Source organism: Coccinella septempunctata, chromosome 4 (assembly GCF_907165205.1).
Source record: "Coccinella septempunctata chromosome 4, icCocSept1.1, whole genome shotgun sequence".
NCBI lineage: Eukaryota > Metazoa > Arthropoda > Insecta > Coleoptera > Coccinellidae > Coccinella > Coccinella septempunctata.
The window spans coordinates 29,010,142-29,031,875 of NC_058192.1; the positions used below are offsets into that span (position 1 = coordinate 29,010,142).

The 21,734-nt window shown below is 37.6% G+C and overlaps 1 protein-coding gene across 2 annotated transcripts in view; it reads left to right on the plus strand.

Moving 5' to 3' along the window:
* Positions 1–21,734, plus strand: part of LOC123311881 (filamin-C) — a 190,048-nt gene that overhangs the window by 165,511 nt on the left and 2,803 nt on the right. For both annotated transcript variants that reach the window (XM_044895996.1, XM_044895997.1), the window contains 9 exons: positions 5,479–5,700; positions 7,839–8,167; positions 8,221–8,570; positions 8,700–8,845; positions 8,919–10,259; positions 10,312–10,751; positions 11,099–11,501; positions 16,946–17,148; positions 20,385–20,666. In XM_044895996.1, the coding sequence (XP_044751931.1) occupies positions 5,479–5,700; positions 7,839–8,167; positions 8,221–8,570; positions 8,700–8,845; positions 8,919–10,259; positions 10,312–10,751; positions 11,099–11,501; positions 16,946–17,148; positions 20,385–20,666 (3,716 nt within the window). The remainder of the gene's footprint in view (positions 1–5,478; positions 5,701–7,838; positions 8,168–8,220; positions 8,571–8,699; positions 8,846–8,918; positions 10,260–10,311; positions 10,752–11,098; positions 11,502–16,945; positions 17,149–20,384; positions 20,667–21,734) is intronic.

Here is a 21,734-nt window from a genome sequence, read left to right on the forward strand (position 1 = left end):
ATCTTTATCCTTGAGTACAAATACACTTCGGACTTGGAATCAAATTTTCTTCACTTATTTTCATGCAATGGTGCAGATAACTAAAGCAATAACTGTTTAAAGATTAAACATCTTCAGAAAATGTATAAAAAACTTCATGTGTAGAAAAAGTTCAAGTCATTAAAGTTATAATTGTAACAAGAAAAATCTTCATGCAAAGTAAAAAATAATCGAAGGTTCAACTAAAACTCGCTTATGAGCTCATTAAATCGAAAAAATTTGACAAAATGCCCAAGAGTGGTGAGCAAAATATATAGGATGGTCCTAGTTATTCGCGTTATATCACCATAGCGAAAACGAGCAGATATTTGAGTTTGTGCTTCTGCGGCCATGTATAAAATATTCATCAGCGAAACTAAAAATATTTCAGCATATACACGGTATTAACTTTTTGTAATCTAACATATAATGGGATTATGATACCCCGAAAATGCAAATGCGAAGTTATAATCCTCATTTTCGAAAATTTTTTTATTTATATTTTGCTTCGTAACTATTTGTAACACATAAAATATGTGTTACAAAAATTGCACCCTATGTTTGTGAAGGGTATGAGTAAGAACAAATATATTGGAAAATTCTGGATTTCGCTGGTTCTTTGTAGAGTACTCTGTTAATAGATATTCGACAAACAAAATTTTCCATTAGGTACCTAATCTGTTGTTATCAAAGTAGCACCCCTAAAATGAAAAAGGGCACATACTCATTTTGTAAAATACTGAATTATTTTTTTGCTTCCGTTAAATCCTTCATCTGTAACTACATATTTGTGACACAAATTCCCGTTTTGTTTTTAATTTTCTTTTTAATGGGAATTTTCGTCTGGGAATCGATGTTTGTGATCGGAGTATCTTTGTATCTTGTATTTCTCGCGAAAAATCGAACATTGGGTGCGGTGTTTTTCTACCACTACCTTTCAGGTAAATATATAAAGGAGAATTTTGGTGTTATAAATAGTTACTAACGAGTTACTACCGAATGCAAAAAAGGTATATTCGCCATGGTATTGACGGTCTGAAACAGCGCATCCGATATACCGAATAGGTATATTTGTATTGAGCTCCAAGTTCAACGCTTTAGCGATGTCGAACATTTAGTTGGGAGCTTAAGGGGGAAATTAGGGATTTATTCGAGTGTGTCAGATTAACATAAGGGGGACACCTTGGACCCTGTAGAGTACCTCCACCAAAAATTAGACCTGTATATAGAGGGAATTGTCTATAGCACAGCCTGTCAGAATGGTAAAAAAAAACATTATTTTTCGTAGTCGAGCATATCAGATTAAGATATAGGTGGTTAATTATATGTTAATATGTTGAAAAGTTTACATTATCTTAATCTGACAATTTAAGCTTGACGAAAATCAATCAATAAATCAATTGTGTTATTTGCAAAGTGAGGTGTAGCGCCATCCTGTTGAAACCAAATGTTATCTTGATCAATATTCATTAATTCAAGCCACAAAATTCGATTATTACAGAACCCATCTTTTGAAATTTTTTAATAATTCGACCAACAGTGCTTTCAGATGGACAATTATGTTAACCATGAAATTCAGGTAATTTTCTAAAAACACTTTTCATAGAACGCTGATTTTCATGAAATAATTCAACAATTTGAGCGCCATTTTGATAATTGTCATACATCACACATTTTAAATGTCAAAATACCCAGAAGAATTCGGTGCGCCAGCTGTATTTTATTATAAAAAAGAACCGCTCACCTTTTACATTGACCCCCTTTAGCATATGTGGCTGAGCTCCTCGCCCTCTAGCTCGAAAACGGTTGAGAGTATGTAAAATTGCTTCAGACAAAAGTTGTATAGAATTGTATCATCTACAACATTCAAAATGAATACAGAAACGATTAGAAGTACAGGAAGGGATATATTCAAAAAATGCATTGTTATCATCTTCAAACTGTAAGATTAAGATAACCCCCCTGATGAGTGTCAGATTAATGGATCAACACGCCTGCAACACTGAGATTAACCATCTGTATGAAAATCTGACACGCTCGAGTATGTACAAGTAATCTTTTTTTTTTGCATTTTCAAAGGACCGCTGTGACCTTGCGTCACGACCGAATTGTTAGTCTCTCAAAAAGAAGCTTCCTTTACGTCCAATAAATATATCCTCCAAAAATCGGACACGCTCGAAAAAATTTTTTTTTACCATTTTCAACTCTTTTGTACGGCCAGCCCCACTACGAAAACTGTCAGATTAACATGAATTTATTATCAGAGACACGTGAGACATACAGTATCTTAATCTGACACGTATGTACACCTGGCATTTTTTTTACATCTTTGAAAACCTGCAAACGCTTTCCTCACCGCTGGAAGTGCATACATCATTCAACCTTTTTTTCTTTCTACCATCTAATATTCAAAATCCACTAGGTTACCACGCTCGAGTAAATCCCGATTTAGCATCGTGGGCTCCCCAAGTAATTGTTACATTTGTTTTTGTCTCAAAAAGTTCGAAATTATGTATGAGTTTGATTTTTTTGTGGAATACCTACGTTATATCATATTTTCGTAAATATGGTATGATATTTTTTTCATCCTGAGCAGAGACATATACTTATAATCAATAATCAACCACTTAGGACATAAAATATAACAGACAAATTTATAGAGTGAATTATTGATCAGCATTATTCAGAACATTTATTTGGTAAATTTAGTATACCTACACGAGTCCAACATTATTATTTACACAGGTATTCAGATAATGGGGTTATTTATACTTCCCAACTTTCCTTCCTGCCTGTGTTGATCTTAGGCTTGTTATTTTTACATTTTCCGCGACGCAGAAGTCTGCTGAATTGAAATCTTTCTTCTTTTTCCTCATATTTTTTTTGGGGCCTACAGTTAAAAATCGCGACAATAATTAAACACATCTGAATGCCCTGTGTGAGTCAGTTATAAGTGTAGGTAGTATTATTCATATATCTCTGGGGTTAAATACAATAAAATTGTATGTCGTATAGACATACACGAAAGAAACCAAAGAGCAAGTGGACGGGTATCACGGGTCCGTACGGTATAGCGTACGGTATAGCGCGGTACAGTATGTGAAACGAATGCGTTATACTGGACGCTCGATACAAAAATGCAAGCCAGGCAACAAGACATCCGAAGAATAACACACCTACAAGTGGAGCCATAAATGTTGAACGCGAGGTCCGTTCTTCATATCTTCCAAAACATAAGTACGTGGAGATGAATTTTGTGGACACATTAATGCACAATGCACTTGATGATTTGTGCAGCAGACAATAGGTACCTTTACACTAACGCTCTTTCGCGCGCGACAAGAACGCCCCGTGCCAATCGCTTGCGAAAGAATGCTAGTGTAAAGGCAAATCATTCACTCGGTTTTTGGACGTGTAAAAATTCGCGAGCGACTAGCCCGAGTGACTGAGTTTGTTTGGATTCGGGGCGTTTGTGTATTCGCGCGGGTTTCTAATTGAAGAAGTACATACGTTCAAAATTCGTAAGTACATGTATGTAGGTATTAATTAATGATTATTCGTACAAGATTTCAATTTATAAGGAACATGGAAGATTCAAGACTCTGGAGCAAAGACTTTATGGATTCGGCATCCATTCTCAAATAGTTCCTGAAGTCCATAGGAAAATTTTCACGCAACTCATTCAAGAGAGGCATATGTCCATATGTACGATTTTCCATCCATTCTTTCACCCAGCATCTTCTGTTTCTCTTCTTTGGAATATTCATATACACTGCCAAGCACAAAGCCACTTTCAGTTTGCGTTTTTTATTCAATTTGTCCATTTCGAGCTATGGAGTGCCACTAAAACCGTTGAAAATTTCAACATGCCACGAGTCACGCCAACCTCTCGCTCATAATGAGAGATTTCGAATTGGACGCTCCAAAGCACACGCAAGACTGCGCGAAAAGCCGATGCGACCTCAAGACACAAAATAGTTAACACGCGCCATTCCATACCGCGCGAAAACACGAGTGACTGGCACTCGCGATTCGATCGCGCGCGAAAGAGTGTTAGTGTAAAGGTACCTAATAAGCAGCTACGGAGGAATACGAAATTGACGATATTGCCATCATGCAAAATTGTTCATTCTGGCCAACATTTTTAACTCAGGAATTCCTCACTCTTCTCTTCCATGTATAGGGGTAATAAGTAAGGTTGATGGATGTCATTCTTCACATGAGACCGCATAAACGATCCGAAAATTCTGAGTTTTTATAGGAGCATTCTATTCGTGGCTTGTCCACAACCATACCGAACTGATTGTCACGAAACAATCACCATGTAGTGAATGCTCTCATGTGACTTGATGCAAAAATCATACCCTTTGAAATTATATTAAGAGATTATGAAATGATAAGAAAGAGATATGAAGAGTTTTGCTAGTTTTCGAAGTGTTTTGAGGTAAAATTGTGAACTGAATCAACCCATTGAGTCAGAGAGTGGACTGAGCAACACGCATAGGCGAAAATATGGGGGGGGGGAGAAAAAAAAGAGAAAGAGGAAAAGGTGAAGGTGAAGGAAAGGGCGAATAGAAAGAAAAAGGGGGGAGAAAAAAGGGAAGAAAATAAGTCAAAAGGGGAAGAACAGCGGTAAATGAAAGCTATTCTGGAAATTTTTCGATTTTTTCATTTTTACTGTAGAGCCGAATAAGCAATGTTCAGTCCATAATCAATATCTATGACTGAACCATAAAAAATACTTGATGAAATTTGTACAGCCTTTTTTATAGCATCGTTTGCTTGGAAAATTCTCAGAGTTTCGTTTGCAATGATGCAGCTACTGTAGAGCTGTATCCCCAAGCTGTTGTTGCCTATATTATAAAATTCTCAGGAGGATTTTAGGTGGATGTCGCTTAACGGCCGTTTTCAATCAACCTATATATCCATCGTTTCGCCTTATCAATATAGAAAAAGAACACCATCTGATTTATATTCTATGATCTATCTGAAGGTATTGAAATGGTTTTTCTCTATCGTCAGTAGGAGTAAGTTACTGAAACGATGGATAAGTAGTTCATTGAAAACATTTCATCATTAAGTGATATTATTAATATTTTTAATTTATCCAGCTAGAGCAACTAGAAAACATTCTAGAAAAATGGATTCCCGTTTTCACTGTTACAGGTTGTATATGATATGAAATTGTGTGAATAAGATTGAATTTCGGGGAGATCTTGAAAAAATAAAAATAATTAATTAAAATAAACATAAAATTTTCTCAGCAACAAATGAAATTATCAATTCTTGTTTGGATCAGTAGGAAGTATATACTATATAATTATTATCTCCTCGTTTAATATGGCATTCTTGATATAGTCCCTTAATTCCCTATTAACGTCCCTTTTTCCCTGGACTCCTTCGATGAAAATAAAATTCTATTGAACACCTTAATGTGACCCTACTACCAAATCTCGTTAGGTCCAGGAGGTCAAGCGATACCTACCCACGTTCAGTCGATAGGTAATGGTCAGTTCAGGGCTGAATTTACTCCAAGGGTCGTTGGAGAACACCGAATAAACGTATCTGTTAACGATATTCCAACTGTTGGAAGCCCATACGCAGCGAAAGTTTATGATGTTCAAGCCATCAGAGTGAAAGAACCCGGAAGTGGAATTGTTGGAAAACCTATTACCTTCCTAGGTGAGTATAAAACAAAATAAGAGTAAATTACAACTTAGCATAATGAATAGACAGATGTGTTTTTCGAGATTCATCAAGAAATGATTTCAGTCATTACTCATTTCTCAAAATAGTGAAATAGATTATTTGAGTTGAGGCATTCAAACACGGAAAATCTTTAGTCTCGACCTGCTTCTGACGTCGTCTGACCTATCCTCACACCGCAATTCACTCATTCTCTGTAGAGAATGACAGAATATCTCTTTTTGAGTAGCATTTCACCATACATTTCACGAACCTCATTCAGTCGGCTATTGAAGCATAAGTTTCATTCAATATTTTACCACCTCGTATTTGTGGTTGTAGAATTATTATTGAAAGAAGATACTACTGATATTTTCAATGGGGAGCTCTGAGGAGATATCAAACTTTTTCGCTGAACTTTGTTCCTGTATCTTTCGCAATATTGCTTCTTAAGCCCGTTTGCAAAAGCCGAGAATTCTCTAGAGAATTTGATCGAGAATTTATGCGCCGTGAATTCTTTACCGTTACATACGCACTTTCGGTAGAATTCACTGTTCAGTTGCATACAAAATAATCTCTGCCCTTTTCTTACCAAAATTTGGTAGAAAATTCTCGGCTGTTACAAACGGGCTTCAAGGCGTACTCAAGCAGCACTGAACTTCCTTAGCTGCGATACCGGAAGTGAGTATTATTTTTAGCAGTGACTTCCGCAGATACGGGTTTTGCATCGAATATTTTTGAAACAAAAAGTTGTACGTCACTGCTTTCTCTCAAAATAGAATTTTCCCTTATTTCTGAGCAAATTTGTTCCTTCCATTTTATACGACTGACGCCGAAAAATAAAACACAATTCACTTCAGGATCAAATCGCCTAAGTCACTGGGGTATGGAAGTTTTTTCTGCAGTTATCGAGTTCGTTTAACATTCAATGTTAATTGAGTATGAGTATGTACCTTAAGAGTTCGGTTATTAACGATATTTGCCTTTTCCTTAAATGGGTTCAAAAATCGCCTTCTTATACAGGGTGTCTGTAAACAAATGCGAAGGAACTAGGGAGATGATTCCTCGATGAAAATAAGCAGGGGTAGTTCCTATCAATTTTTTTCGAGATCGACCACCCTTCCCAGATACAGCCTTTGGAAGGCGATGGCCAGTTGACAGTTTTTAATTTTTTTACGGGTTCTAAAAAACACATAAATAGTCATAAAACTATACAAAATATGAAGCACTAAGTAGATGTTACACACACATTCTTTTTTAGATCTCATAACTTTATTATTAGGGGTTGGAAATAACAACATGTAGGGGTAGGTAGGTCATTCTATGGAACACTTATACGATGAAATGGAATGAACAGTGATCAAAACTGCTTGTAAGTTTCTATTTATTCCGAGAAAAGTATCGACTGTATCGAAATTTTGCAAGAATTGAATGGGAAACCATAAGAGAATTTTATTTTTCGGAAATCTATCCCACAAAAACAATTTTTGAAGGAAAATCAGTAGGGGTTGTTATTTTAAACCCCTAATAATGAAGTTATGAGATCTAAAAACATTGTGTGAGTAACATCTACTTACTGCTCCATATTTTGTATAGTTTTATGACTCAGTATATTTCAGAACCCGTAAAAAAATTGAAAACTGTCATTTCGCCATCGCCTTCCAAAGGCTGTATCGGGAAAGGGAGGTCGATTTAGAAATTTTTTTATAGGAACTACCCCTGCTTATTTTCATCGAGGAATCATTTCCCTAAGTCCTTCGCATTTGTTTACTGACACCCTGTATATTAGCATCCATGCATGGAAACAACTCGTTAGTAATTCTCCCAAGAAATGCCAAACTGATTACTTTCCTGAAGGCTATTTCCGAACGACGCGAAACGCATTAATTGATGACGCTATTTTTCCTAACACTCTCTCACATCATTGTTCGTCACTCATTCCAGTTTTTGAACCGCACCGGTCAGGATGGAATCACTCTCCGACAAAAGTCTGAGAGAAGTTCATTTTCCCGGACCAGTTTCGGAAAATGATACTTTCGCAATTAAAATAAGTGGGGGAAGTTAAGGAAAAATGCGCGGGAGTAGTCTATTCATTTAAAATCTTTAAATAAGTACATATTTCCATATGTTCTCAGTTGAAACCAGCCAAGCGGGTCCTGGAAACCTTGAAGTAACTGTGAATGGTGGCAGGGTTCCTACCTCCGCTCAAGCACAAGGTCCACATACCTATGCGATATCCTTTACTCCAAGAGAAGCTACAACTCATTCTGTAGACCTTCGTTTTAATGGTCAGGATGTACCGGGTAGTCCATTCGAATGCCTTGTTGCTCCTGCTGCAAGAGTTTTAGCTCCAGAAACTTTAGATAAAATTTCTGTGGGGAAAACATGCATCTTTGGAGTTGAAAGTTCAAATCCTCCAACGGTTGAAATATTAGGACCTGCCCGAAGGCAGATACCTGCTCAGGTTAGAAAATGGAGCCTCATCAAGCTACAGTATGATGATATCGAGTATTTTAGGTATTACCTCAAGCAGGCCACCCAGGAAAGTTTGAAATATCTTTTTCGCCTATTGATGTTGGTGACCACAGTGTGGAGGTCAAATTACCAGGTGGTCATGTTGAAGGAAGTCCTTTCCTAGTAAAAGCTTATGATGCCAATAGAGTCACAGTAACAGACATTAACGATGGGGTAGTTGGAAAACCTGTAGCTTTTAGTATAAATGCTTCGCAAGCAGGAGCTGGTAATTTGGAAATTATCGTAGCAGTTGCTGGAAGGAATGTGCCCAATTTTGTTCAAAGTGAAGGAAATGCCAGATTCAAAGTCAATTTCAAACCAACAGAAGCTGCAACACATACCCTTAGCGTGAGGTACAAATGAAACAGTAATATACGTAATCCATTCTACATTCATTAACTTCCCAAATTCAGCTTGAAATTCTCACAATTTTCTCAATATAATTCTTCGTATCTTTTTAATTTACCTTAATACTATTAAAGATTCAATGGCCATCCTGTTCCTGGTTCACCTTTCAACTGCAAAGTCTTACCTGGTAATACTCAACCAAGAATTCCAGTTTCCGGGTCTGGCATTGAGATGGCAGCAGTTGGTCATACAGCAGAAATAAGAATAGAAGGAATAACAGGTAAGTGTAGATTTAGACGATTGTTTTCGGCTTAAAATTTATGATTTTATGTGAATGAATTCATACTTTTTAGGTGTTGAGCCTCAAGTCATCACCACAGCGCCAACTGGTAAAATCATACCGGTTAAATTGACTTCAATGGGGGACTCATATATAGCCAAATTCATCCCTGAAGTTGTGGGACGTCACTCTGTTGCTATCCTCATCAATGATCAACATGTCATCGGTTCACCATTCAGTTGCAATGTATACGATGTTAACAAAGTTATAGTATCCGGGCTACCGGGAAGAAAAGCCTCAATTATAGCGAAAGTATTACCAGATCTCAACGCAAGAGATATTGGGACTGCTGAGGTTGGAAAACCTGTAACGTTTAGTGTTGATGCTGCGCAAGCTGGAGAAGGAACCCTCGAGCTTGTGGTCTCAACACAAAATACTACAATAAAAGCAGAAGTTGTTGCTTGTGCGAGAGGCCTCTATGATGTTACTTTTGTCCCACAAACTGCTGAGGACCATTTTGTTAATATAACCTTCAACGAAATGTCTGTTATTGGAAGTCCTTTCCACTGTACTGTAGTAGAAGTTACACAATCGATACAAAACGGGTCAATAGCTTTCATCGATTTGCCATCCGAAAACCACAAATTAGAAATATCTGACCCGAATAATCACCACGTCAAGTACACGGTGAACAATTCAAAGGCAGAATTCACTGTAACACAAGTTGGAACATACAGAGTTCAGATCTACCGAGGACACGAAATTGTAGCAACGCGTTCAATAAATGTGTTCGACACCTCGAAAATTGAAGTTATTGGTCTACCAGAAGCTGTATGTCATCGACCAGCAGTTATCGCATTGAACATGAGCAAAGCAGGAGTAGGAAAACTGACAGCTAATGTAAAAGTCGCTAATCGAGACGTTGCTCACAGTGTTAGGCAATCCGAAAATAATTCTAATATTTGGGAAATTGTATTTCATCCAATGTGTTCAGCTCCGCATAGAGTTGCTCTCTTCTTCAATGATATACCCAAATTCAACGTAATAGAGATTCCTGTCAAAGGACCTGGTACAGAGCCATGGGCTGGCGGTATTGGCTTATATCAAGCTAGAGTGGGCAAAGTAACTCAGTTCAATATCGACACACTTGGTCGTATGGCCAGAGAATTCGATGTGGTTATTAGCGGACCGAACGGCTCTGCTGTACCTGTGAGATGTTACCAAACAAAAACGGGAAAACTACAAGCTGAATTCACAGCCCGTGAAAGTGGACCGAACAAAATCGAAGTTTTACATCAAGCCAAATCACTCAATGGAAGTCCATTCACTTGCCAAGCTTTTGATTTAGAAGCAGTTAAAATAACCGATATACCTCATACGCAAGGGAACGTAGGGGAAGCCGTGCAATTCAACAGTAAGTCTATATAAATTTCAATTGGTGGATTGAAATAACTTTTTTTTCTTAGTATCAACAAAGAAGGCCGGGGATGCAGAATTAGATGTTCAGGTCACAAACCCAACTGGGTTATTTTTACCTGTAACAAAAATGGAACTTGAGGATGATATAACCCAAATCTCTTTCCTTCCGTCAATACCTGGACTCTATCAGGTCACCGTTTCTTATGGCGGTTTTCCGGTGAGAGGTTCTCCACTAGCATTAGGCGTGGGACCCGTGGGGCCAACACCACCACCTAGAGCGGTCGGGAGAGGCCTGGAGAAAGGCTTAGTTGGTGAAAGGACTTCTTTCACCATAACGTCTCCCGTTCAGCCAAGAATACAAGTTGAAGCCGTTGAGGGTATCATCGAAGCGCATATTCAAAGTCCGAAACCAGGAGAATACATAGTGTCTTATACTCCGAAGTGGGTTGGCATATATGATATCATAGTTGGTATTGGAGCTAATGATGTGAGTGTTATGTCCGAAACTTTTTATGTACAATTGCTTGATAATTTTTCCTTTGTCATGTATTATAAAGCTCGTTTGTAACAGCCGAGAATTCTCTGGAGTATTCTCTACCAAGAAAACGGCAGAGATTATTTTGTATGCAACTGAACAGTGAATTCTAGCGAAAGTGCGTATGTAACGGTATAAGGAATTCACGGCGCATGAATTCTCGAGTTAATTCTCTAGAGAATTCTCGGCTGTTACAAACGGACACCATTATTTGTTTGAAGAAAATGTTCGAAGCGATCGGCTCTCAGTACACATCGGATAAAAATTTCAAGTTTTTAATTTGAATTGAACTATTTCAGCTCGCCGGATCACCCTTCAGACCCAAGATAATAAATCCCTCAGCAGTGAGGGTGATTGGGGGGTGGGATCAATATTTAGATGAAAACGGGAGAATAAGACTACCAACTAAAATTGCCTTCGATATAACAAACGCAGGTCCCGGTAACCTCGAATTGAAAATAGACGGTCGAAAAATGACAGGAGAAAAATCCGGAACAAGATATAGATTTGATATATCAGGAGAAGGTTTCAACACTGGAGAACATGATTTGGACGTACAATTCGAAGATATACCACTCCCGGACGCGCCGAAAGGTGTCATTTGTTTGGGTGATCAAGTGGTTCTGACGGGAAGAGGATTAGCTCAAGCTCAGTGTGGTGAACCAGCAGTGTTTACCATTGATGGATCCAAATCTAGTAGTGGTGAGTCTTAAAATTCATTCGATATAGGTGCAAGATAAAAGGAAATTGGTGGCTTCTGTGGCTAATTAGAAATATTGAAAATCAAAGATTATTTCTCCTGCAAACGGTTAATAAGACAGACATGTTTCTAAAGCTCCTTTGAAAATATCTAATTCATAATAGTTTTTTCTGCAATAGGTATCTTGTGATAATTTTCTTGAAACTTTTTTCTCTCCAACATCTGAATGGATAACAAAAAACTGTGCGTAGAAAATGCTTCTGCGTTAGAAGTCATGAAGTATTGTCAGAACAAGTATTTTTCCAAAACAATGTTACAAACAGTACAAACAGATATTATTGGAGTTTGGAACAACGTAACTCAAATTAACTTTTCGGAACCTCCGTCAGACTTTTTCACAGGTAATAAATTTTTAGAATGATAACAGGAAACTATTTGGAGAAAATGCTTCTGCGTTAGAAGAATTTGTTTTTTCGAAACAAAGTTATCAACAGATATTATTGAAGTTTGGAACAATGTACTGAACGTAACTTTTCGGAGCCTGTATCAGAGTTTTACACAGACAGAATTTTTTTTAAATAATCACTTGAAAACTTCTTATTCGGAAAATTAATTAGCACATTGACCCTCGTGAAAATCGCAGATATAGGCAGATTCAGTTCTCTTGGTTCTCATCGAATTTTCGAAGCTCTACCGCTGGATGTAACAAATCCAGCCAATTAGCTGCGCAACTAAGTTATCGTTATTGAATTGATGTGGCCGAGACTTTATGAAAATCCATAATTGAACTTAGAACAGGTTATACGATTTTCACAAAATAAGTTTTTGAATCACGACATAAAATTTGAATTTAAAAAGAAAGGAAAAATGAAAACTAGGAATAGATGATAGTTTTCGATAGCATACCTTGTAATTGTTTTAATGTTTTCGGAAATTATCATTATTACTTCCAGTCTGATTTTTTCCTGACCTATTGCTCCGAATGTTTCGAAAACTGTCATTAACCTGTAACGCCTTTTTCTCCGGTATCTCGAGCGCCAGCTATTCTTTAAAGGGAAAATAGCAAACCTTCCCTGGTAGCTCCAAGCCGAAGACAAGATTCGGTGTTATCTGGGGTGTCAGCGATAACCAGTTAAAATCAGAATCGGATACCACAATTTTATTTGTTGTCTCGTGGTAAGAAATACAATCGGCACAATTATTATCGTTTCGGTCGAGTGAAAATCGTAATACAATAGAATAAGAGTCTACTTTACAGGAGGTTTCCCTCGGGATCATATACAATTACACAAAATGGTGGATTCGCGGAATGAAACGGACGGAAAGTTTTTTCTGGTCGTCGCAGAAACCTCTTTTTTCTACCTAGAGCACGTACATCTTTGTTTTACCAATCGGTTTTTTTGAGGTTGATGCGATTTTATAACTGTCACCTTCAGAGCGTTGATATATTCAGTACATCATTGTCCGTTTTTAGGAGGAAATTGTATGAATATTTATGTAGGAATTATTGAGTGTAATTTTGCTTTTTTTTCCTTTTGTCGAGATTTTGTAAATATGTAGTTGTTAGGATTAAGTTCAATGTGGATTGTTAGAATTAAGTTCACATAATTTTTTCTAATGTACCTATTATTTGGTGAATCCCTGTAATTGGGTTCTCCTGTTGGGATTCCTGATTGATGAAATAAATAAATAAAATAAATAAATAAAAAGGGGGGATCCGATCTCAAACGTATCGCGGATGTTATAGACTCGGTCGCCAGCCAGAACCAAAGAACCCTGAGCGGGCAAGGTAACTGGGGCTCAGTTCCAAACTACGGGACTGTAAGTAACTTACAGCACCGATAAAGAGAAAGGATACAAGCTGGATGACCACGCGGGTTTAATCCAGAGATTTCCCCCAACGCGGAGAAAGGAAACCGGGTAAAGGGTGTACACCGGATGACCACGTTAGTTTCCGCCTCTGACGGAGTTAGACTCCGGCCAGAAACTTCCCCCAACGCAGAGGTAGGGTAAAGGGTTGCACAAGCTGGTTGCCACGCTGGTTTCCGCTTCTGACGTGTTTGCACGCCGGCCAGAAACTTCCCCCAACGCAGTGAAGGGGAAAAGGGTAAGGTTAGACAACAGGTTGGAACTGAGGTTCCCAAATGAAGTACAGAAGGCTATCTCACCTCTTAACTCGGTAACGGATGATGGTTTTGGATGGTCTGTCTGGTTCCTGACGGCCCGTCGACACTAAAAACTGTACGACGAATATAACTGTTCGGCGGCGAAGAAAAACTGCACACGCATTCAATTCGCTGCGAATCGTACCAATTCTTATTCAGGCGGCGAACTATATCAATTTAATTCAAGCGGCGGACTATGCGAAATTAATTGCGAACTTTTTTTTTTTTTTTTTTTTTTTTTTTCTTCTTCTTCTTTTTGTAGATTCATTCCCGGTAACGGGATACAGCAATGATGATGATGATGAATTGCGAACTTATCTCATTCAACGAATTATACCAATTAATTGATCAGCGGGGGCACATCTGATTTCATATCGGCCGGGATGTGCCTCAGATGTCAAAAATCGGTAATATTCGCGTCGATGAAGATCTGTTTATCGGAAAAAACTCGGTTATCTCTCAATTCAGGAGGTTTTTCACGGTCCGACATCGTTCTTTTAGAACACTGGTTCTTAACCGGTGGTCCGCGGACCACTGGTGGTCCCTGGAAGCACCCGAAGTGGTCCGCGAAGCCATCCGACAGGACATAGGGTTGAACAAGACTGAAAAGCACTTATTGATAACAATTATTTTATATTAGTTTTTTAGAAAAATGCCACCAAAACGAAAGTATATTGAACTGGGTTTCTTCAATAGAAAAAAATGGGGAGACTAGACCCCAATGCTCTCTCTTTTCATCGACACTGGTACTGGTAATTAAGAACAAGCATCAAAATCGGTTGGATGCCAGTGCCGACATGCCAGTTTGGCATTAAGTACCTAGCACTGAACCAAGGATTCATAAATTGGTGAAGAGTATGCAGTGAAAAAACTCGCATTGAAATAATGAAGTACCCTTCTGGTAAAACTTCGATTTATGCCCCACCTCAAATTTTAATAATTATTTTTTATAGATGGAATTTTTTATAAGGAATCTAATGGTATTTCAATCTGTGGAAACTTATAGTTCGGCAGTTATAATTTTTTGAAATTTTTGTAAAGTGCTTTTTCTCGAATTCGACAAAGTGCCTGCATCAGATTTTTTTGCCGATTTTTTCCTGGATGCAAGAGAAGATACAAAATCTATTCGTACAACTATCAATCCCGGCAAACTTTTAATTTGAGAGAAACGATTTTTCGAGAATTTCATCAAAATACGTGCTATATCATTATATTATCATGAAAGATTATATTTTTACTTTTCGGTCCTTTAAACTTAAATTTAAATCGCCAAAATGATACTTTCATGTATGAAATTGTTTTTTCACTGTCCTAACCCAACCTAACCTAACCTCAAAATAATTCAGTTCAATTTTTAGCCAAAATTGATCAATTATTCACATTTCTTCCAATGAATAACCTCAAAATCCCAATTGGTTAAGTTCTGTTGAGAAAAACATTCGAATTAATCGAGAATTACAGTGAACAAACATTCAAATGTCACAATTGAGTGAATTTAACGAACATTTCGAAAAATCATAGCTAATGAACTATAAATTTCCGCAGATTGAGATTACTACCATTCGATTCCTCATGAAAAATTCTATCTATAAAAAAATAATCATCAAAATCTGAGGTGGGGCATAAATCGAAGTCGAGCCCGTTCATTCAAATTTATAACTACAACAACCTTGTTTATTCATTTACAAAAATTGACATTTACGAACTTAATATTACCTCGGAACAGTTGGTGGTCCGTGACCATTGAACTAAAGAAAGTTCAATGTCCGTGACAAGACAACAATTTTGTCAAATGGTCCCTGATCACTAAAAGGTTAAGAACCACTGTTTTAGAACTAAAAATTGAATAAAAACGGTGCGGACTGTTAACAGTTACGAACGGTGTCGGAATCCTGAATTGAAAACCGAATTTCTTCTCAAGAATTAAAATTAAATGAAAATTATCCAAAACGAAAGAACTTCTCTGAGACGGGGGTGCATTTTTCATTAAAAAAAATATATCTTCGTCACAAACCCCCCAAATTTTTAGGAGTAGGGTCAAATGCTTGCTTATTAATTTTTGTTTCGGTACTAAATATTTCAGTTCACCTTCACGCAACTGAAGTTGCTATTGTGATAGCGAAACACGTGTCGCGGTTCAAAAACTCATTATATTATTAAATTTCAAAGATCGTTATCTCATGGTTCTGTTGGTGGACAAATTAAATAATTGGGTCGACAAAAGTGGGCTAATGTTGGACAAAAAATTTCTACCATTAAGAATACGTTTTCGCAATTTGGGAGTGCTGCTCAGGAACTGCACCGAAAAAACTTCTTCTTCCTCTCTCTCATGGACAAATATGTACCTACGATGGACAAACGACTTTGAAATTTTTGTTTCAAAATTCGCATTTGGTACCTGGTACCCCACCAGCTTCACATAGCTTCAACTGGGACGTACTACCCCACCCGCCGTATTCCCCAGATATTGCGCCAGATTATTACTTATTCCGGTCGATGGCATATTATGGTCTGGCTCATCAGCAGTTCAACTGATATTCGATTTGCTTTATTGGTGATATTGCAAAACAAGTTGGTGCTTTCACAAGTCATAAATATAAAGACATCCAAAAATGGCTTGATTCCCTTTTACCGTAGCGGTATTTGAGCTCTACCAGAAAGATGGGAAAAAGCTTGTTGTTAGGCAATACTTTGAATGATTCATTTGTAACATTTTTTTCATAATAAATTTGCATTTTCATCAAAAAAACAGCGGAAACTTAGTTGCGCATCAATAATATAGTCTTTTCTCATCGGACTTAGGGAAAAAATTTTCTCGGCTTAATTGAAAACATCGACTCATTGATATTTTCATTTCACGACATAAGGTTTGCCATCAAGGAATTTATCGCTGATGGTTGAGTCATCTGTCTTTGTCATTAGGCAGCGAATCGAATTGTGAATGTTTCAGTTTCTATTTTTCGACCATTAGGTACTTAAAAAATAAATGATAAAGCAGAAAGTGCAATATTGGCAGTAAAAATACTCTTTCCTAGTAGAAATTCAAATCAAATTCAATCAATACAGATAAACAATATATTATCCCTTCTCCTTCACCTCTTTCCGCGACGACACAGGCATTCTCCAGAGACCGCCAGGTTTCGCTTACAGCTTCTTAGAGAAGACTGAAGTCATGACTTATTCGCTCGAATGGCACCGCTTAAAGTCGCTTCACTCGTCTAATCGCGGAAATATGGCTAAAATATTGTTCAATGACATATTCTGAAATCCGTTTATTGCAGGTAATCCAGAAGTAACGCTTCATGCGGCCGATACCAACATACCGGTACCTGTCATGATTTCATTAGCTGGAGAAAAGATATGGAGAGCAACTTACACGTTGAATGCAACAGGCAATTACCTGCTATCTGTATTGTGGGCAGGCAGGCCGGTGAAGGGATGTCCATTGATAGTAGAAGCGAAAGGCGGAGCAGATGCCTCCAAGGTAATTCTTGGCACATTTTTTATAGAACGTGTGCTCAAGAAAAAATTGTCGTCAAGTAGGCTATGGAATCTCAGAGGTTGAGATTTTGTGTCTAAACGTGTCTTTCAGCTTATAACTATCAACACACATTATCTGAAAAAAAAATACCGATGACGTTATTATCTCCACCGTAACTTTCGATATGACAATTTCCAAATGATTCACGCAAAATGTGAAAGTCTTGCTTTAATAGTTTCATCAGAGGAAGATAAACAGAAAATGTTTTAGTAAAAGCTAAGCGTTAGGGAAAGCGCCCACCAAAGTAGCGAATCACTGACATGGCACATACATGAAAAAGGCGATGCAAAATAATAACTGAAACTTCACTCAGATGTGCGATATTTGGAAATAATGAATCGCCTTTGTCATGTATGTGCCATGTCAGTGCTACGCTACTTTGGTGGGCGCACCCACTTACGTGAAAGCAGTAAGTATCAATTTTCAAATTCCAAAGACGACGTATTTTTTCAGCACACGTTGTTTATAGGTTTCGTAATCACTTGGAGTCATTTTAACCAGAATCTCAGGAAGTGCGAGATGAACTAAGGGACATTAAAATTAAAGCAGCCCTTCCCAGTTGAATATAATCTCAATATTATGGTCATATCTTTGACCACGCGTCGTCTCCGCACCCTTAGGGGGAGCGCCCACCAAAGTAGCGTAGCACTGGCATAGAGCACATGACAAAGGCGATGCATAATTTTCAGATATCGCACAACTGAATGAAGTATCGGTTGCATAAAATATGTCGTCCTCATTTCATATCGGAAAATAATGCATCGCCTTTGCCATGTCAGTGCTACGCTACTTTGGTGGGCGCTCCCACTTACATGTAAATTTTTCGTTCCAACAAAATTCAGATTTGTGACTTGAATCAAACCTAACAACATTACAGATTCTGTCTTCAGTCGATCTGGGAAATATAATTCATTCTATATTCTATAAGCATTTTTCTATGTGTGGTATGATGTGTGTTTCCATCACCGTAAACAACGATTCAAAATTCAAAGAAGCTTGAAATGAAAAATCAACTTACTGTGCTTTCGAAAAGAATTCTATGTCTTGAAGCTTCCGGTCAAAATCTTCGAGTGGTTAGGGCTTCAAATTCAAACATCAATTTGAACACATTATTTTCACATTTTAAGCCCTCCATGCACACAAATATATGACATTTTGTCGCATTCTCAACTCAAAACAAAAAGTATGCTCAACAGTTTATAATTTGAATTAAAATTCGAAAACATTAAATTTTACCGCAAAGCTGATACAACAAACAAATTATACTTAATATAGAAAAACATGGCTGACGACCACCGTAGATGTCATATGCGACTAAAATCGTCCGTCAATCGATTTTGTCGTATGCGGTGCGGGTATAAGTGTGGAAACGTTGAGCGCGTGTGAAAGACTCGTCGAGCACGAGAAATCAAATCAGGCGTACGAGTGTATTACAACAAAATGAACTGCTAAACTATTTTAAGCCATATGTATACTCTTTTAGAGCCGCTTGCACTATATGCTGAATTAATTCAGAACTGAAAGTTGGAATCTTAATGAATTTCAGAGCTGAATGCAGACTGAATTTAGAATAGTGGTAAGTCGCTGTATTTGTATCCGCCCATTTCTTAACCAACTCTGGAATAAAACAAGGCTGCGTGTTAGTGCCTTTACTGTTCAATATTTTCGCCATAGCTGTCTAGATAATTGCTGACATGAGTATGCCTGTAAGAGGTGTTGGAATAAGATTCAGATCTGATGGAGGCCTATTTAACCTGAAGCGCCTCAATAACAGCAAAATCAAAATCCTGGTAAGTCCGCCAGAAAGACTTCAAACAGTTATCAGAACAGGTCGAGCAGTTGAAATACTTTGGAAGCTTCATGAATACTAGGGCTAATCTAGACACGGAAATACACAGTCGTATCAATGGGGAATTCTCCTCAATTTGGGTTATAAGTTTAAACTGAATAATTAGGAGTTTCATTCATGATTTTTTCAAATTCACCGCGGAAACTATTCAAAATCATCCTTCAAAAATGGGGTTTTCAAATTTAAATCGCTTTGTGCGGAGTTAACCATTTGGCAACAGCACATACAAGACAATGAAAAGAACAATGTCCGATCAGCTTGTTTATAAAATAACAGCTGTTGATCTACAGGCGCGTACTTACTGGCGAGCTTCAACTGCAACCGGCCATAAAAATTCCATAAAATTTTACGACCTTCCTCGTTCGTCGCAGTATTCATAGACAGCCATCTTTGTCTATCTCATCAAGATAATGCATTTGTTGTCCTTTATTATCAAGGTATATTTCAGTCGATGTTGCCAACTTGTGCAATCGAGATGAAACGCTTTGAACTTTAAATACCCATTTTTATTTTTCATTTTTGAGTGCTTAAAATATTTTTATTTTTTTTTGGAAACGGTTGAAATGGTTATTTCAAAATGTGACGTTTCAAAGATATTTCATAAAAAATACATCATTTTCGTCAGAAGGAGTATTCCCTATTCGCCATCACGGGTATACCGGAAGATAAAGGACAGAGTGCTTCAAAATCATGACCTCTATCTGAAGACTAAGACAGCTGTTTACAAAGCAGTGGTCCTCTCAACGCTTCTTTACGGAAGCGAAAGCTGGACGCCTTACAGGCGACATTTTAAACAGTTTGAAGAAACGCAACAACGTCATCTGAGCCAAATAATGCACATCAGACAAAGTTTCGAATGCAGAAGTCTTGCAACGCGCGAGTTGTACAACAATTGAGATTCGTTACTTAAGTAACGAGGGCCCGATGGAGCGGCCATATCTGAGGATGCAAGATACAAGACTCCCCAAAATAGCTAGGATTTACTACATCAATCCCTAAAATCAGTTAATGCCAATCATAACTGGGAACAACTAGCGTTAGACTGTTAGACATGTCATAGTGGAAGTCGTTGGTACACAGTTATAATGGAGAATCGAGAAGGATACAGCGGCGGCCAGATCTGGTTGGTGACTATACTGACTATCCATGCCCGACACACAGTCGCAATTAGTCCTAAGAAGTTATAAGTCTGCTCGCACCGTTTTTTTTTTTTGTATATTTATTAACGGTAGCGGGATACCACAATGAATGAATCTTTGTCGCGTGTAGGCTTATTGTCGAGCGCAATATTGACAAATTGTCTTCATGAATTTAGGAATGTCGATTGCAGGTATTATGCTCAGGTGAAGGATTGAGGCAAGGCGTTGTTGGGAGGGAAATAAGATCATGGATAGATACCCGAAGAGCTGGTCCAGGTGAACTTACTGCCCACTGTTCGGGACCCAGAAAAGTTGCTTATTGTGAACTTTACGATCATGGGGACGCCACGTTTACATTGAACGTTAAACCGCAAGAGCCAGGACGACACGAATTGACTATAAAATACGCCGGACAACATGTTCCTGGTTCGCCTTTTACTCTGAGGGTTTCCGGTGCTCCTGATGCTAGCAAGGTAAGAAGTATATCAAAAAAGTTCAGTATTGTGTAGTACCTATAACTTCAGCTGAGTGTTTCATTTAATTTCTGTTGACTTATTACTTCCTTTTTTAGCTTTATTGCAATCATTTTTCAATAGCATTCAAGTAATTATTCATAAGTTGGCTTCTTAGGTTTGCTTGGTCTTCATATGTTGTGAAAGGGTATATCAGTCACCAGGAACCTCAGTTTATATACAATTTATTCAAATAGCTACGTTTCGAGACTTTTAGTCTCTTCCTCAGGCTATGAATATTAGATAAATGGATTTATTCCTTTGAAACATTGTTCAAAATCGTGGTTGTCAATAAATACTACAATAAACATCTCTGATATTGATATACGTCAAAAAGATTGTTGTCCCCCAGAGATGTTTATTGTAGTATTTATTGACAACCACGATTTTGAACAATGTTTCAAAGGAATAAATCCATTTATCTAATATTCATAGCCTGAGGAAGAGGAAAAAAGTCTCGAAACGTAGCTATTTGAATAAATTGTATATAAACTGAGGTTCCTGGTGACTGATATACGCTTTCACAATAATTACTTACTTCATCTAAACTTTTTCTTGTCATTTGAGACCCATTTGCACCAAACGCACTTACTGTTAAGTGTTCCTTAAAATGATACCTTAACTTAAATTACGTTGCACCAACTGTTAAGTGACATTTAAATGTCTAAAGCTAGCCTCAAATTTAAGCGCTCCTGTAATGACCACTTAGGCATTTAAGGGCAGGATTCTAACCTAAAATAATTTATTGAACTGACTGCAGAACTTCCCATTCTTGATGGATTTTGAAAATTGAATGAATTCATTACTGTATACCAAGCCTTTTCTTTTTCCTTTATTGCAATACCATCAGTCTTTTTTAATTTTCAATTTGGTGTCACAAATCATGCTATAGTTAGCAACAAACTCTTTTCTTCTGTTGAGAAGTTGATTGCCCTTCGTAAATTACCACCACTTGTTTGGCAGTCATTCAGCGTATTTGTACTAACAAGGGCAATAAGGACATTTTCTTCACGTTCCTCTTCAACATTA